The sequence below is a fragment of the Xenopus laevis genome, chromosome 7S, assembly GCF_017654675.1.
Source record: "Xenopus laevis strain J_2021 chromosome 7S, Xenopus_laevis_v10.1, whole genome shotgun sequence".
In the NCBI taxonomy this organism is placed as follows: domain Eukaryota; kingdom Metazoa; phylum Chordata; class Amphibia; order Anura; family Pipidae; genus Xenopus; species Xenopus laevis.
In genome coordinates, this window is record NC_054384.1 from 16,304,416 (window position 1) to 16,322,009 (window position 17,594).

General features: G+C 38.8%; 1 protein-coding gene across 7 annotated transcripts in view; it reads right to left on the reverse strand.

The window, feature by feature from the left end:
* Positions 1 to 2,516: 2,516 nt before the first annotated feature.
* Positions 2,517 to 17,594, reverse strand: part of blnk.S (B cell linker S homeolog) — a 69,072-nt gene continuing 53,994 nt past the window's right edge. For all 7 annotated transcript variants that reach the window (XM_041570921.1, XM_041570924.1, XM_041570922.1 and 4 more), the window contains 7 exons: positions 17,543 to 17,588; positions 15,245 to 15,323; positions 12,793 to 12,827; positions 11,594 to 11,664; positions 7,594 to 7,677; positions 5,176 to 5,331; positions 2,517 to 2,858 (listed from right to left, as the gene is read on the reverse strand). In XM_041570921.1, the coding sequence (XP_041426855.1) occupies positions 2,739 to 2,858; positions 5,176 to 5,331; positions 7,594 to 7,677; positions 11,594 to 11,664; positions 12,793 to 12,827; positions 15,245 to 15,323; positions 17,543 to 17,588 (591 nt within the window). In that variant the 3' untranslated portion in view covers positions 2,517 to 2,738. The remainder of the gene's footprint in view (positions 2,859 to 5,175; positions 5,332 to 7,593; positions 7,678 to 11,593; positions 11,665 to 12,792; positions 12,828 to 15,244; positions 15,324 to 17,542; positions 17,589 to 17,594) is intronic.

Consider the following 17,594-nt stretch of genomic DNA (forward strand, 5'->3'; position numbering starts at 1 on the left):
CCTTCAAAAAAATAGAAACATTTGTAATGAATGTATATTTCAAAGTTGATTAGAATTATGTTTTCTTTGATTAGGCAAGTTTTTATTCTGGAGTGGCCTTTAAAAAGAGAGATAATGTCCCTTTGAAGAAAACAAATTGTCAGATTGCAGGCACCCACATAGACTTTCTTAGTTATGGACAAGCCCTAGAAAAGTTCTAATACTCTAAAAAGTCGACTGTTGAAAATGAGGAATTTCTGGATGATCTTTGATTATATAACATGAAGGGAAATTATCACAAGGATATTTTTAGGAAAAATGCTATTTAAATGTTTAATACAATTGTTTCTAATTGGTGTGGCTGCCTCATCTGGGGAGCCCATAATAGTAAGTGGGGTGACTGTTGCATGGCCATTTCGGAAGAGATTTTGTTGAATTTATCATTTTCGTCTGGGCTGTTAATGGAACTATATTTGGAAGCTAGTTACAATAACCCTTTGGGTTGTAAGTGCTTGGAAACAGGTTCCTCGTGTCCTGTTTAATTCATTGTTTCTTAATTAACTAAGTATAGTCCTGTTTGTCATAATAAGTATAATGTGATGGATATATATATATATACAGGGGGTACTTTATTTATTATAATACACACGTTTCAGTGAGTCATGTGACAGAAATGACATCAGAACTCACTGTTTATAATTGATGACATCAGAACTCACCGTTTATAAGGATATAATTTACAAGATATTCACGGCTTTTGTGTATATTTTTTTTTTATTATATATATATCTATATCTCTCTCTCTCTATATATATATATATATATATATATATATATATATATATATATATATATATATATATATATATCTCTATATCTCTCTCTCTCTATATATATATATATATATATATATATATATATATATATATATATATATATATATATATATATATATATATATATATATATATATATATATATATATAAACTGCCTGCCAGACTGGCCTCTGCACAGATTAAAGGAAAACTATACCCCCAAACAATGTAGGTCTCTATAAAAAGATATTGCATAAAACAGCTGATATGTAAAATCCTGCTTCATGTAAATAAACCATTTTCATAATAATATACTTTTTTAGTAGTATGTGCCATTGGGTAATCATAAATAGAAAATTGCCATTCTAAAAAATAAGGGCCGCCCCCTGGGATCGTAGGATTCACTGTACTGTATGTTAGGTCACATGAGCCAATTAACAGACAGAGTTGTGTCTTTTGCTTCCACACTTCTTCCTGTTACAGTTAGTGTTGTAGTATTTCTGGTCAGGTGATCTCCGAGGCAGCACACAGACCATCACGAAATGGTGGCTCAAGGCAAGAGATGTAAAAGGGCAATATTTACTTAAATATATATTCCAGTTTGGTAAGATTCTTTAATATGTCACTTAATATGATATGAACTATCTGTTGCTTAAGTGTTCATTTTGGGGGTATAGTTTTCCTTTAAATTGGCAGCCAGACAATCATCAGCTCCGTCCCTGATGTCACCCGTCCCTTTCCAGACTCTCAATAACAGAAAGGTGCCAGGCAACCCTCTATCTATCCACAAAAACCAAGAATAGCCTGTAAATTATATCATTATAAACAACTCTCACTGATGTCATTAGTCATAAACAGAGCTTAGTGATGTCATTTTTGTCACGGCTCACTAAAACTTGTGTATTATAATAAATAAATTACCCTTTTTTGGAAAATATGAGGATATTACAAGTTACCTCGGAGTTCCATGATCTGCATAAAAGGTTTTATTTGGCCATGGAATTCCTTTGAGACTTTATATACAGGGCCGCCATCAGGGGGGGACAGGGAGTACTGTTGTCCCGGACCCGGATGATTTGGGGAGTTAAGGGGGCCTGGCCGTGCTGCACTTACTTGCATAGCCGGAGCCCTGCCATCAGTGAGCTGCAGGCTTCAGAAGGGAGGGCTGGGTGGAGCTCCGATAACTGCTTCTTGCTTTGTGTGCTCTGATTCGCCATGAAATGTAAGTCCCGGTAAAGCGCATGGGGATTGGATGGTTGGAGTTTGAATGTCCTCTACTTTATCCAATTGCCATGCGGCTTTACCAGGACTTACATTTCACTGGCGAATCAGAGCACAGGAAACAACTTGTAGGGGCCCTGACCAATTTTTTTTTCTTAACTTGTAGGAGCCCTGGCCAAATGGTTTTTTTAATAACTTGTAGGGGCCCTGACCATTTTTGTTTTTAAATAACTTGTTGGAGGACCCTGGGCACCAAAGTTCTTTTTTTTATTTATTTTTTTAACTTGCAGGGGGCCACTTAATGTTTTAACGCTCGTGTTGCCTTCATACTGATGGGTGAGGGAGGAGTGATTTCTGATGGCAGCTCTGTATAAATGTGACTTTATTTTGAATTAAGAGTCCCATGTTGAATGCAGTTCAAATGGGCTTGAAGCCAGCCATCTAATGTAGCAGCACCTGACAACAGCCCTGTTTGTTAAATGATGGTTTGTTACTAATAATAATGTACACTGTTCTTTTATTGCGCAGGAGCACCATCTGGATACATTATAACAATATTTACAGAAAGGAACATAGAAATTTACCAAGCAACAAACACAGAAACCACACTGCTTAATAATTAGAAATATATACACAATTGTGAGTGTTCTCGGTCATTGAATGATGGCAGTATTGTCTGTGCCTCTCGTTGGCAAAGAGCCCCCCCAAATGCCACACGGAACCTATAAAACTTTGATCGCTTGTCTCAGTTTTGTAGAATCTTTTGTGTTGTTCTGACTGTCAATTAGCACAAGGGGCATTCGCTGGTGGCTCATAATCATCTCTGCAACGCTGCTGAATTTCTGTGGAACAAAATAAAACAGAGTTATTGGATTACTTTTAAAATAAGTGGTGAGATTTAAATAAATGCAACTGGTTCCCAAAAATACCCCGTCCTGTACCTTATGAACCGAGGATCAGTTACAGTAGTATCATGTGACCTATCAGGCCCCACTGCAAAATCTATTTAAGAGGAACCTATCTGTAAAGTCTTTGCACACATGCTTTAAAGCTTGGGACCAGCAGTTGCACAGAAATTCACAATTGAGTAGATGTTGCTGAAGATTGTATGAGAAGTATATATCTTGTGTTTAGTCAGATGAGGCCAGTTTTCTAGAACAAATGTTAGGTTGAAAACAATAGTTTTGGCATTCTTTATGAAAAACACAATAATTTTTTGGTGTTACTGTTCCTTTAAAGGGGATGTAAAGGCAAAAACATAAAATCCTAATATTACTTTCTTTAATGAAAAAGAAACCAATCTCCAATATACTTTAATTAAAAAATATGTACAGTTTTTATAAGAAACCTGACTGTATGCAGTGAAATTTTACTTGCTCTGACACCTTCAGTTAGGAAACTTCAGAAGGTCCCTAAGTGCTGTGCAGGGAAACAATCATACTTTCAAACGGGTGGAGCGGCCCTCCCACCTTACTTCCATGAATTCGAGCAGCTTTGTTTGTTTCCCTGTACCAACTGTGTAGATTTGTATCCACAGACCCAGTGCAGTCTGTATATTCTGATTATTAATCAGTCTTGCTGTATCGGCTTCTGGCAGATATTATTTGACTTGTGCTGTTTTGATAATTTATGACGATCCCTAAGCAGCAGCCCAGACCACACTGAGCATGTGCACAGTCTTGGTCTTGCAAAGATGTTTAACAAAGTTACAAGATGGTGACCTCCTGTGGCCAACTTTGAAAGCATAAATTATTTGTTTGATTAGTCTTGTGGTGCAGTAAGTTCATGTTTATATTTAGTATACAAAATACAGCATTTCTAACACTATTCTATTTTAGACTTTAGTTGCCCTTTAAAGCCTAAGGTCCTCATCGCATTCTCACACACTATGGTCGGTTTTATCAGGAGCCAATTAACCTTCTGTGAGGTCAATTTATCGGATTTTAGAGCTTTTAGAAATTACAAAAAAAACTCTCTAAAACCACGAATGCCAAGTCATTTATTAAAACCTGATATAAAAAGCACGAAAAATAAAAATGCGGAACCAACCTGAATACTAATACAAAAACATCAAAATCCTTCCTGCAAATACAAACCAACCCTCCACAGAAAGCTCAAAAAATTTGAATTTAAGAAAGATTTTAAATTTGGAAAAAAGACAAATCCCATTGACTTTAATATGACCTCGACATATTGTATTAGTGTATTTCATGTTTTTTTTTTGTGTTAAATTACACATTTTTTCGTGGGGTAGAGTAGTATAATTCAAGATTTTTACGATCATTTGTAAATTGGCCCCTATGTGTTTGCAGTGTCAGTAAAACTGAGTATTTTGAGGAAACCCCTTCCTATGCGGAGAATATACAAACTTCTTGCCGATAGGGGTTGGAATTTATCCTACGTCCATAGCACTGGTTCGCAGTGCTAACCATTGTGTAAAGTGTTGCCCATTTGTCCTGTTTATAGAACAAGTCGTTTTTCCAAGGGCAAAGACATCAGTTGCAGTACCTACCCCATTCCAGGCTACTATTGCGTCTTCCCCAAATCAGCCTTAAAGGAGAAACAAACCCTTTTCAAAAAAAAAATCCCTACCCCCACCCCACGTAGACCCCCTCTCCCCCCAGCCTAGCTGCCCCCCGGGGAAATGCCCCTAATTTTTAATTACCCCTTGGTGCAGAGTCATCTGAGTTTACCGCAGCCATCTTCCGGGTCTTTGTGTCTTCTTCTGGTGCTTCGACAATTTCCATCCATTTCGCCGCATGCGCAGTTGTTGCAAACCAGTAAATTGCCCAAACTGCGTATGCTCTGCTTCGCCGATCTCCGGCTCTGCTTACAGAAGACCCGGAAGATGGCTGCTGTGAACTCCAATGCTGTGACTAGGGTCTACGTGGGGTGGGGGGTAGGGTTTTATTTTGGTAAAGGGTTTGTTTCTCCTTTAACTACTATATTTAATTTCTATGGCAAAATATTTCCTGTATCCAAGCCCTTAGAAGCTCCTGCTACTCAAAACAGTTTTTATGTTTCTTGCCTGAACCCAAACATTGTCCAACTACAAATAAACTGTTGTAACAATCCCCTCCGCACACATTGAGCAGCAGTGAGACGTACGACAGATTAGAATTAATTTGCCTATAAATACAATTATAAAAAGCTATATACCTCCTCTCCGCTTTTCTCTCTTCCAAGCGCATATTGCCTTGTTTCTTCAATAAATCGAACCGGTATATTATATACTTTCCTGTTGTAAAAGACCACAAGCGTGTATGGCTGCTTTGGATCTTGCCCAGAACTCTGCCTCACAAGGAAAGACCCATCCTGTTAAAGGAAAAGCAATTGTTTTATGTTAAAACAGCAATGGAGAAACAAGGAGCAAGGTCATTTATTGAAATAATGGACATTTTGGAACTAATGAAAGGTCCTTTGATCCTGACAAGGTTCACAACTCCCTATTGGATTTAATGTGCTTAAATGAATAGAATGGTTGTCAGGACCATTCCAGTGAATTATATTGCCTTAAAGGAGAACTAAACCCCATTCCAAAATCCCCCCATATCTTGCATGCATTGCCCCCTCCCTCCCTGCAATATGCTTTAGTGTTAAAAAAAAAACCCTTTTAAAAATTTGGACCCTTAAATGCAGAGAAGCGGAGCTCCTGGTGGCCATCTTCCAGATCTTTGTGTAGTCTTCGGGTCTCTTACCATCCCGAAGCCTGTAGCGCATGCGCAGTTCGGCCAAATCAGAAATCGGCTTCAACTGAGCATGTGCAAATCAGCGTTGAGACCCAAAGACTACACGAAGATCTGAAAGATGGGAGCTCTGCTTCTCTACATTTAAGGGTGAGAATTTTTTCAAGGATTTTTTTTAACACTAAAGCAAATCGTGGAGAGGGGAAGATTAGGGGGGCTATTGCTGTGGGGGTTAGTTCTCCTTTAAAGCACACTAAAACCCTGAAGGAACAGTGGGGCTCATTTATTAAAGCAGCGCAGCGCATAAGTGGACGCAAAAGGTTGTCTGCGCCATCACAAGCGTGATCGCTAATATATTTGCGTGATATTGCGCATAACACAGAGCTTTTGCGATGGTTTTGTTTATGCGCATTGCGCAAAAGATTGGGCATTTATGTCGCAAACGATGCCGTGGTTGTTAGGGGCGTGGCTGTGGGCGTGGCTACAATGCGCTTGCACTGCGGCCGTCGCAGATTTGCGTCTGTATATGTGCAAAACTGCACCCGGGCAACAGCACCACAATTTTTACGCCTGCCTCTTCGTGGCGTAATAGTAACGCTCTTCAAAATGCGCATTCCTGCCCAGCTGCGCTAGTATATTCAAGATGAACAACCCTTGTAAAGTGCATATTAACCACGCCTTCCACCCAACATGTTTATATTGACCAAGGTTCCTTTAAGGGTATCAGGTAGGCTAAACACCTTTGCAACCAAACAAATATTAGCACAGAAACAAATGCAGATGCGTCTAAGTGAACGCAATATGCGCAATATGTGACGCAACTAATTAAAGCAGCGCATTCATACATGAGCACAACTAATCCTTACCTTTGCGGTATCTTCCTGTGCGCACAATTTATTATAAGCACTGCGACAGCTGATACGCAGTTTCACACGTCGCACCTGTCTTGTGTCTACATTAGCGCACAAATCGCACTGTTAAGGTATCGTGCGCTACATTATTAAATACTCGCATGCGCTGGGCAAATGTCTGGCCACTGCGCTCTTTTTAGCGCTGCGCTGCGTTAATAAATGAGCCCCAGTGTTTTTTATCAGGGACCCATGATTGTGCAATCAATGTGTGCTATATCTGTATGAATGTGTAGGTATATAGGGCAGACTTTGTTGACAGAGTGATAAATGCAGCCTATACACTTATGTCTAATCTTCACCAAGAACTAAAAAAAAACTTTATTCATACAACGGCTCAACAGTTTATTGAATCAGTACATAACATTCTCAATATTCCAGGGCTAGGCACAGGTGCTTGTTTGTGTGTCACTTTTAAGGAGAATTCAACCGTTTACCCAAAAAAAACCTGCAAATCCTACATGTAGAGAGACATGCGCCCATTTATATCACTACGTTTGCCCGGGAGCAGTAACCACTAGTAACCAATACGATGATTGCTTTCAGTGGAGTAACAAGATATTTTTGGGCCCCACGGCAATATATTTTTCAGGCCCCCAAAATGTCTAAAGGTTGACCTGTCTTAGCAATATTTATTGACATTATGGGGCTCCTATACCTCCTGGGCCCCCCGGCAGCCGCAGGGTCTGCTTCCTCTATAGTTACACCCCTGATTGCTTTTAAACAGGTGGCCATTAAATGCTTCCTGCTGATTGGTTGCTATGGGTTTATGTTCCTAGGCAAACTTAGTGCCTTGTATTACATAACCCCTATGATATCTGGTGGTTTTAATAGAGTGAGCTCTAATACATCTTCTAGGTAAAAGGAGCCCCCTTTTAAGATATATTGGATTATTTCAGTATGCTGAAGCTTATTTTACATTTTTATTTTTGCGATAGCACAGAGAATGAAGCATTAGGGTAAAACAACTGTAGAGGCAATACCTTGCATGATGTGTACAGGGCTTCTTCTGCTTTTTTACGATCACACGATGCAGCGAACCACTCTTTATTTAGCACTCCCGCCTCCTGAAGTAACATGAGAAACTGAATGCAATAGTTCCTGGGACAGATTTATTAAGGTTTGAATGGTAAATTTGAATTTTCGTGTGGGATTTTTGGTCAAAACTCACGAATTCAAGTTGGGAAGAATCCAAACTCGAATTCAATTTCGAGATTTATCATTTCTCGACCCTGGGAAAAGATTAATTTGACAGTACGCCACCTAAAACCTGCCGAGTTCACGTAGAAGTCCATGGCAGAGGTCCAGTGACACATTTGAAGATGTTAAAGGAGAAGGAAAGGCTTCGTACACTTGGAGGTGTCAAATGTTAAGCACCCAAGTGATTGTATTTACTTACCCGAAACCCCGGGCCGGTGCTCCTATCAGCAGAAAACTGCACCGGCCAAGGGTTATACCAGTGAGCACCACGGAGCGATCTTCTTCCGTCTTCCTCCTTCTCATGGCCGAACTTTAACTAAAAAGACTGCTATTTTGTTCAACTGCAAATGCATTTGCCCCGGGAAATTTAAAGAAAGTAGAAGCCGGAAGTGGATCGCTTTGTGGTGCACACTGGTATAACCCTGGGCCGGTGCAGTTTTCTGCTGATAGGATCACCGGCCCGGGGTTTCAGGTAAGTCAATACAATCACTTGAGGGTTCCTAACATTTGGCACCGCCAAGTGCACCAAGCCTTTCCTTCTCCTTTAATAGCCTTCCTGACATCCGAGTTTTTTTCGGAGAAAAAACTCGAATCTAATTCGGTTCAAATTCGATTCGAGTTTTCGGGTCAATAACAATTGTTTGAGTTTAAGACGTTCAAGTTTTTTCTTAAATAAGGTACCATTCGAGCTTCGAGGTCGTTTCGAATTCATTCAAGGTAAATCTGTCCCTAGTGTGAACCAAGGTCGGACTAGGAGGCTGGTGCTCATGCGCGAATAATGGCGTGCAGACGGCACTGCGCAGCGCGGAAATTTTTTTCCATTCTAATAACGGAAGAGGGTTCTGGCCCAGGGGGGCCCATGATGGTCGCCCAGACCATCATGGGTTTTTCCTGGTTTCCCGCCGGGCCAGTCCGACCCTGGTGTGAACTATATACAGTATATATACTAGACATGCAAACAAATAGAACATACTGTATATTTTAATTCTCTTTCCAGACATACTGTATGTTCCGATACCACTTTTACAGTTGCAGAAAATTTTAATAAAAACAGGCTCTCTCCTTTAAACTATGGAAATGCAATGACATAATAGAAGATATTACGCCAGAAGCCGTATATGTAAGGGAAAGGAGTCCATGTGGGGGCCTCATGAGGCCCAGACTGGCAATTTATGGATTCTGGCAAATGCCAGAGAGGCTGCTGTAAGATGCCATAGACAGTCACTATTTAATGGGCAGGTGGGGGCTGTTTGGGCCTCTGTGTATATGAAATTCTATTGCCTATTTTGACTTCCAGTCTGGTCTTGGGCCTCACTAGAATTTAAAATGACAATCTTAAAATAAAATGTGGCCTTAGTATTATGATTTTCCTTTACAGCATGGTCGGATGATCATTCCGGTTTATCTACATTGCTTGCATATTTTCTGCTCACCTGATAAATAGATTTCATTTATTTCCTGGAACAACAAAGTCATTTACTCTAGAGCAGCAATTGTGTTGTGTTATAGAGGAGCATTAGTGTGTCTTTATGCATTCAGTCTTGTAGACTCAGCTTCATTATGTATTTATAACCAGAAGATTACCATAAAGAGAGCAAATTACGACTTTAGTTTTGGAAGATCAATGAAAACGTGGATCAGCAATGTTCGCAGTATTTCCAGGAAATATATACAACCAAAATATATTGATGGAAAGCTAAAGCTAATTAATATGTTGATCCTATGTGAAACAATACCAACTATATACTAAGCATAGTATTTCTCTTTAAAAATTCAACTTCGAACATTCGCCATCTAAAACCTGGCGAATTGCTGTTTTAGCCTATAGGGGACCTCCTAGAACCCATTTGGAGTCAATTGGTGGACTTAAGAAAAAACTTTGAATCGAATATGATCGAATACGATGTTACTTCGATTCATGCGATTCGAATGAAAACGGCCTATTCATCAAAAAAAAAAACGTGGATTTTTTAAATAAATTTTGGTTGGTCTTTTTTTATTCGAATTTTGAAGTTTTTTTTATTCGAATTTCGACCCTTGATAATTCTGCCCCCACATCTTATATGGTTTGAATTATCAGTTTGTGGACAAGCATGAGATTACATGGGAACTGGACCAATTATAGTTTCATGCTGTCTTTGTAGGGCCGCCATCAGGGGGGGGGGAACAGGGGGTACAGGTATCCCAGGCCTGGGCCTGAAGGGGGGCCTGGCAGTGCTGCACTTTGGAAAGAGCCGGTCCCCCTTGACAGCGCCGAAGCCGTGTGGGCATTTCCGATGTCACGATCAGCCGAAATGCGTAAGTGCCGAAAAGCCGATGGCCCGAAGCGGCGAAAAGACCCGAAGTCACGAAAGGAGGTGAAGTTCAAGTCCTGAAGCCACGAGTTCAATTCTACTGACCACCAGTTTGTGTTTTTTTTTTTTTAATCCCCTGGCCACCAATGTATTGATTTAATACTCTACATTTTTTTAAAACTTGTAAGGGGGGCCCTGGCACCAATGTATTTTTAAAAATATTCTTTGGGGCCCCATTTTTTTAAATTGTAAGGAGGGCCCTGATGCCAATGTTTTTTTAAAAAAAATATTCTTTGGGGCCCCAATTTTTTTTAACTTGTATGGGGGGGCCCTGGCGCCAATGTTTTTTTAAAAAAACATATTCTTTGGGGCCCCAATTTTGTTTTTTAACTTGTAAGGGGGGCCCTGGCATTTTTTTTTTTTTTTTAAACTCATATGGGGGCCCTGGTCACCAATTATTTCTTTTAACTTGTAGGGGGGCCCTGATCATCAATTTCTAAAAAAACTTTTAAGGGGGGTCCTGGCACCACAGTTATAAGAAGGCCCTGACCATCAATAGCTTTTTATAACTTGTGTGTGTGTGTGTGTGAGGGGGGGAGGGGTTACCTTTTTTTAGCAGGGGTTGGGCAGGGCCCAGGGGGCCCCAATAATTTTGTTGTACGGGGCCCCTTGATTTCTAATGGCGGCCCTGTATCTTTGGCTCTTGGTAGCACTTGTAGGCTTGCACGAAGGCTTATATCAGAGGGGATGCTTTTCAGTTCAGCTTATTCCAGCAAGCTGAAATGAGTGGAATAAGTTGGAAGCTGAGTCTGTAATTGCCTCCCAAATTGCTGAGAAGCAAAATGGAGTGTTCTTCAACTAACTCTTGGCACAAGTGTAAGCCCTTCTCTGAAGGGAAATAACCTGACAGCAGTGAAAAAAGCCAAATAATGAATTTTCGATACTTATAGGGGGTTATTTATCAAAGTCAGAATTTATCTCAATATGTTCTGCTACAAACTCAGATCAAATCCACTCAAGTTTTTCGCCATTATTTATAATTACATGTTCCTGAAAAAAATGTTTGCGGGAAAAATCTTATTTTTAGTTTTTTTTCGGATTTTTCATCCGATTTTCACAATCTTTTTCTGATTTTTCAGCCCAAAACTCAGATTTTTGCCCGAAAACTCTGAAATTGGGTATTGCACGAAACACAGCGCACATCAAAAAAATCATTGGGACATTTAATTATATGCAACCTATGCATGTTTTCGTGATTTTTGCATTCGGGGTTTAGTAAATAACCCGTTGTGTTCAATGCCGATGGGCAGGGGGTACTAGAGGCATTGCTAGTTCTCATTGTTTTACACAACATTTTCCTTTGAAAATATAATACTATTTTGTGTGTTTTTTCTAAGGAATCTATTTGAATCGTAGCTCATAATAACCAATTATTTGGTAAGGAATTTACAAGTAGGAATAAAACAAAGATTTCCTCAATTTTCCATACCTCTTCTGGGCTACTGTGAGAACTTTTACGGCTTGGGTTGATCACGTAACGACTTGGAACGTCTGGAGGTTCTGCAGATGATACAATTACAGCACATAACCACGGCCTCTTGTTAAATATAAGATGAAAATATATTCATCGTAAAGACAGATATGACTGTCCCACTGAGAGTGTGTTCATTATCTGGTTCAAATTACTTTCAAGCTTAGTTAATTTAAAGGGATACTGTCATGGGAAAAAAAAAATTTAAAAAATGAATCAGTTAATAGTGCTGTTCCAGCAGAATTCTGCACTGAAATCCATTTCTCAAAAGAGCAAACAGATTTTTTTATATTCAATTTTGAAATCTGACACGGGGCTAGACATATTGTCAATTTCCCAGCTGCCCCAAGTCATGTGACTTGTGCTCTGATAAACTTCAATCACTCTTTACTGCTGTACTGCAAGTTGGAGTGATATCACCCCCCTCCCTTTCACCCCCAGCAGCCAAACAAAAGAACAATGGGAAGGGAACCAGATAGCAGTTCCCTAACACAAGATAACAGCTGCCTGGTAGATCTAAGAACAGCACTCAATAGTAAAAACCCATGTCCCACTGAGACACATTCAGTTACATTGAGAAGTAAAAACAGCAGCCTGCCAGAAAGCATTTCTATCCTAAAGTGCAGGCACAAGTCACTTGACTTGGGGCAGCTGGGAAATTGACAAAATGTCTAGCCCCATGTCAGATTTCAAAATTAAATATAAAAAAATCTGTTTGCTCTTTTGAGAAATGGATTTCAGTGCAGAAGTCTGCTGGAGTAGCACTATTAACTGATGTGTTTTGAAAAAAATATATTTTCTGATGACAGGATCCCTTTAAGGTTGCAAAACATTAATGTTAGAACAACCAGACTGGTGGAATAGACTGGTAACAGCTGTATCCTCCCTCTCACCCTTTTGTATTTCACCAGAGGGTGGTCTGGTTTAGTAATCGGAACTTTGCTTTGTAGCTACTTGTTCATTTTGCAGCGATCTATGAGCAAAGGGAAGTCTTTATTGTGTAGAAGTTCTTAGGTCTGACAGTTTTAGCAATAAGCAAAGCCTCCTCTACTGCAGTATTGTACAATAAAGAACACATTGTGACCTTAAAAGTCATCATTAATTAGCACGTAATCACTTAAAGAAAGAATGAAGCATTTCTGTTCTGTATTACTTACTCTGCATGTTGGTTTTCGGCAGAGGAATCGGTGCTCTGAAAATATAAACATGATTCATACAATATCGATCCTATGGCATAATGATTACTGGTTTGAAGGACAGGCTGAAATAGGCAATACAGTTTAAAATGTTCCCTCATTTTACATTGTGTTTTTGTAGTCCACTTCCCTGATTTTACACCATTTTTTTTTTTAAAATAGAAGGTAATACAAAAGAAAATATGTTTTCTATTTTGCTTTTGTTTAGGATCATACAGTAAGGGGGTTATTTATCAAGGTCCGAATTTTTCGAAGTATTTCTAATGTAAAATCCGATTACCCGAATGGACCTTATTTATCATTTAATAAGTCAGAAAAAATTGGGTCTGCCAAAAATCCGATAACTTTGAAGTTTTGCCCGAAAAGTAGGAAAAATTCGTACTTTTCGGGCAAAGCTCCGCAAATACTACGAGTTTTTCTGACTTTTTGGTCCAAAATCCCCGAAATTATTGGATATCAATACGGACAACAGCGCAGACACTGGGACCTTCCCCATTGACTTATACAGGACCTCGAGAGATTTGAGATTTTCGGAGTCTGGCTTTTAAGACCATCAGGCTTTAATGAATTCTGAAAAATGTTTAGTTTTTTTTTAGTCCGAAAACCACAAATTATTCAAATTTCATATTCGGAGCCTAATAAACAACCCCCTAAGTATTGTAGTATATTTGTAACTGAATATCTACAACACAGAAAATGAAATGTATAATCGAGGTTTCACAAAACTCAGAATTATGTGAAGGTCTTGTCCCTTAAGACTCCAAATATTTCAAATTTAATTCACCATTTTTTTTAAATAGAAGGTTCTACTGTAAATAGACTTGGAATATCTTTGCTGTATTAGTCACGTCAATATAACATTCCCTTGGCTTAAAGGACAAGGGCAGTTAAACAGTTAAGTAGCTAGAAATGTTGTACATTATGTTTTGGGTTTCTGTACCAGCCCAAGGCAACCACAATCCTTTAGCAACAAAGATCTGTGTCTCCAAAGATGCCCCAGTAGCTCCCCATCTTCTTTTCTGCTGATTCACTGCACATGCTCTGTGCTGCTGTCACTTACTGAGCTTAGGGACACACTCACAATATACAGTACACATAGAATAGAAATGTCACACTATAAGGCTGATTAATAATTAATACAGATAATTACTACATGGCAGCACTGAAACCAGTGTAATTAGCATCAGAATATAATAATCAGCCCTGTAGCATCAGCTTATATTACAGGGGAACCTCATTTTCTGCTGGATAATTAGTGACGAGCCCTAAGTTTAGCTTCTCAACAGCCAATCAGAGCCCACTGAGCATGTGAGTGTCACAGACACTTTCCAAGATGGTGACCCCCTGTGACAAGTTTGAAGTCCTGGATCATTGCTGCTATTGACAAGCTGAAAATTTAGGCTGGTGCAATAAGTTCACTATATAAAACATGGCAGTTTTAGCCATATTCATTTTTAGGGCTTAGTTCCCCATGGCTGTTCACCTTCCAAACACAGTTTTTTTCAGATTGTTCCCCAGAAATAAAGACTTTTTTTTCAATTACTTTCCATTATTTATTTTTTACTGTTTTTCCAAAATCTAAGTTTAAAGTTAAATGTCCCTGTCTCTGGTGTTTGACTCTGGCAGCTCAGTAATTCAAGTGCAGACTGTAAATGATTACAATTTTGCAACATTTAGTTGATACATTCCTCAGCAGCATATCTGGAATAATTAGCAACTATTGTATCAATTCTAACAGCTGCCCGCAATGAAACCCAGAGATTCTGTTCAGCAGGGACAAAGATAAGAAATGTATCAATTAAATATATCAGGTTAGAACAGTTTACAGGGTCAGCGACCCCCCCTCCCAGAGCTGCTTTAGAAGGTGAAAAAGTACACTTCAATATTAGAAAAACAGTGACACATAAAAAATAGACAGTAATTGCAAAAAAAAATGTTATTTCTGGTGATCTATCTGAAAACAACTAATTGTTTGAAGGTGAACAACCCCTTTAAGCCACATGGAATCATCTCTGCTCAAGGATATACCTTCTTTTACCCCTGGGAATAAGAGTTAATATGACCTCTTTTTAAACTGCCTTATATGCAAATATAAACATGTACAGGTATGGGATCCGTTATCCAGAAACCCATTATCCAGAAAGTTACGAATTACGGAAAGGTCGTCTCCCCTGGACTCCATTTTATCCAAATAATCCAAATTTTTAAAAAAGGATTTCCTTTTTTCTCTGTAATAATAAAACTATTTACATTGTACCTGCAGTTTTGCTTCTAGAGCTTTTGGGGTAATGGTATGTTGAATATGTTTGTCTCTTTGTTTCTACAACTTCTGCCACATGACCTAAACCCCAGAGCATTCACAAAAAAAGCCAGCGATCCACATCTTGGTTACAAACGTGCTTAAACTACTTACTTTTGAGCTGAATGGGGCAATGGAGGAAGATTTGCTCCAACACTTGGTTTTCGGTTGCGATCTGCTGCTGTGGGCTTACCTGTAATAGAAAATATGTTTTCTATTTTTCTTTTGTTTAGGATCATCAGTAAGTATTGTAGTATATTTGTAACTGAATAGCTCTTGTTATATAGAATAGAGTACAGCAAAGAAAATGAAACTTATAGTAGAGGTATAGGATCTGTTATCCACAAAACTCAGAATTATGGGAAGGTCTTCTTCCTTAAAGGAAAACTATACCCCCAAACAATGCAGGTCTCTATAAAAAGATATTGCATAAAACAGCTCATATGTAAAATCCTGCTTCATCTGAATAAATCCTTTTCATAATAATATACTTTTCTCGTAGTATGTGCCATTGAGTGATCATAAATAGAAAATTGCCATTTTAAAAAATAAGGGCCGTGCCCCCCTGGGATAGTACGATTCACTGTGCACACAAACATACCAACAAACCATACTTGTTAGGTCACATGAGCCAATTAACAGACAGAGTTCTGTTATTTACTTCAACACTTCTTCCTGTTACAGTTAGAGCTGCAGTATTTCTGGTCAGGTGATCTCTGAGGCAGCACAGAGACCATCACGAAATGGTGGTTCAAGGCAAGAGATGTAAAAGGGCAAGATTTACTTAAATATATAGACCATTTTGGTAAGATTCTTTAATATGTCACTTAATATGATAAACTATCTGTTGCTTAAGTGTTCATTTTGGGGGTATAGTTTTTCCTTTAAGACTCCATTTTATCCAAATAATTAAAATGTTATTAAAATAATTTCCTTTTTCTTTGTAGCAATAAAATAGTACCTTGTACTCCAGTTTATTGGTTAATGAATGTATGGGGCCTTTACAATATTAAGGGGCAGAGTTATTAAGGTTCGAACTGTAAATTCGCATACAAATTTTTGAGTTGGATTTTTGGTCAAAGCTCACAAATTCGAGTTGGGAATAATCCAAACTTGATTTCAAATTTATCTTACCTGGACCTAGGGAACTACTGCAATTCAACTATTCGCCACCTAAAACCAGTCAATGGCTGAGGTCCAATGATGATTTGAAGATGTTAATAGCCTTCCTGACATTCGAGTTTTTTTTGGAGAAAAAACTTGATTCGAGGTTAGTCGAATTCCATTCAAGTTTTCAGGTCGGTAATATTAGTTCGAGTTTTTTCTTAAATAAGATACTTGTTTGAATTTCGAAGTCATTCGAGTTCATTCGAATTTAAAAAAAGCTCTAACATTCGACCTTTGATAAATCAGCCCCTAAAACTATCTGATTTTTTTGTACTGTAGTTTAAAAAATTCCTTGAGAATGGAGACAGTAATGGTGCAATAATTGGGTCCTTTCCCAACAGGTTTTCATAGATCTGCAGCATGATCCCATCTAGCAGAGCACCAAACGTTTAGATGAGCCCAATCAGCAGAACATCTGCTCGTTTAGTGACCCTGCAAAATGAGGGGATCTTTCCATGTATGCTCAGCTTTATATATGTAGGTGCTGTCCTCTGCTTCTTTTTACTTTATGGAATATATTCTAAATTTTATTAGCAGAAAAAGAACTTCGCTCGTTCATTGTCTGGGTTAATGGAATAGACCTGTAAGTATATATATGAGGGTGCAGAGACGTGCAACTAAACTGGTTAGAGGGATGGAAGACTTAAATTATGAGGGGAGACTGTCAAGGTTGAGGTTGTTTTCCCTGGAAAAAAGGCGCTTGCGAGGGGACATGATTACACTTTACAAGTACATTAGAGGACATTATAGACAGATATCAGGGGACCTTTTTACCCATAAAGTGGATCACCGTACCAGAGGCCTTTCCTTCAGACTAGAAGAAAAGAACTTTCATATGAAGCAACGTAGGGGGTTCTTCACAGTCAGGACAGTGAGGTTGTGGAATGCACTGCCGGGTGATGTTGTGATGCTGATTCAGTTAATGACTATAAGAATGGCTTGGATGATTTTTTGGACAGACATAATATCAAAGGCTATTGTGATACTAAATTCCATAGTTAGTATAGATATGGGTACAGTATATATAATTTATCTGAGAGTAGGGAGGGGTGTTTGTGTTTGGATGCTGGGTTTTCATTTGGAGGGGTTGAACTTGAAGGAATTTGTCTTTTTTCAACCCAATTTAACAATGTAACTATATTTATAGGGAAGAAAACACTTGTGCTTCCCCTTGTAAAGGAACCCACCAATGAATAGCAGCATCATAAGTCAATGTATTGAATTACTTTGTAGAATGAAACTCACCATTATTGCTGTTTGCATCGCGAGGGGAAAACTCGCCTGTCTTTTGCTTGAT